Here is a 621-nt window from a genome sequence, read left to right on the forward strand (position 1 = left end):
GACTATCGCGACGAAGGCTACGGGCTGCTGATCCTGTAAGTGGCCGCGGGGAAGGTGCAGGGAGGGCCGGTTACCGCCGAGAAGCGGCTGCGGCGTCAAGTTTGGGGCCGTCGGGGCGATGAAGGCGCTGCCGGAGGTGTCTCGTTGCACATGCCGCGGGTTTGATGGCTTTTTTTTTCTTCTTTAAGCCTTTCTCTTTTCAGCCTCGCTGTTTTTAATTCAATCTAGGGAAGGAAAGGACTGGCAGAGGGTAAGAAGTGCCTTTCAAAAGAAATTAATGAAACCCAGGGAAGTTGCGAAACTGGATACTGCGATCAATGAGGTACTGTGTGCTTTGAGAAACTCTTTCCCTATCCCCACTCCCCTGGAAACCTGGGAAATAAAAGCAGATCAAATGATCCGGTTTGCCTGCATAGCTGTCGATTTGCTCTACAGTGGTAAAACCATGAGTTCATACTCTTGAAATCATTCAGGGAATAGTAAGTACAAACTGATTATCAGGGTCTGACCAAAAGGGAGACCACACAGAAACCTGTAGTTGAGATTGCCCGTCCTCCCAGAACAATAAGATTATTCCACAATGATACGGGCTCCTGCAAACAGAGTTTTTACTTACTTTTC

The 621-nt window shown here is 48.5% G+C and overlaps 1 protein-coding gene across 1 annotated transcript in view; it reads left to right on the plus strand.

Annotated features, from left to right (window-relative positions):
• Window positions 1–6: 6 nt before the first annotated feature.
• Window positions 7–621, plus strand: part of LOC104833207 (1,25-dihydroxyvitamin D(3) 24-hydroxylase, mitochondrial) — a 6,942-nt gene continuing 6,327 nt past the window's right edge. Inside the window, exons 1-2 of the mRNA XM_010569783.1 lie at window positions 7–35; window positions 229–437. Coding sequence (XP_010568085.1) covers window positions 278–437 — 160 coding nt within the window. The 5' untranslated portion in view covers window positions 7–35; window positions 229–277. The remainder of the gene's footprint in view (window positions 36–228; window positions 438–621) is intronic.

This window comes from Haliaeetus leucocephalus, unplaced genomic scaffold (assembly GCF_000737465.1).
Source record: "Haliaeetus leucocephalus isolate CR32 unplaced genomic scaffold, Haliaeetus_leucocephalus-4.0 Scaffold273, whole genome shotgun sequence".
In the NCBI taxonomy this organism is placed as follows: Eukaryota; Metazoa; Chordata; class Aves; order Accipitriformes; family Accipitridae; genus Haliaeetus; species Haliaeetus leucocephalus.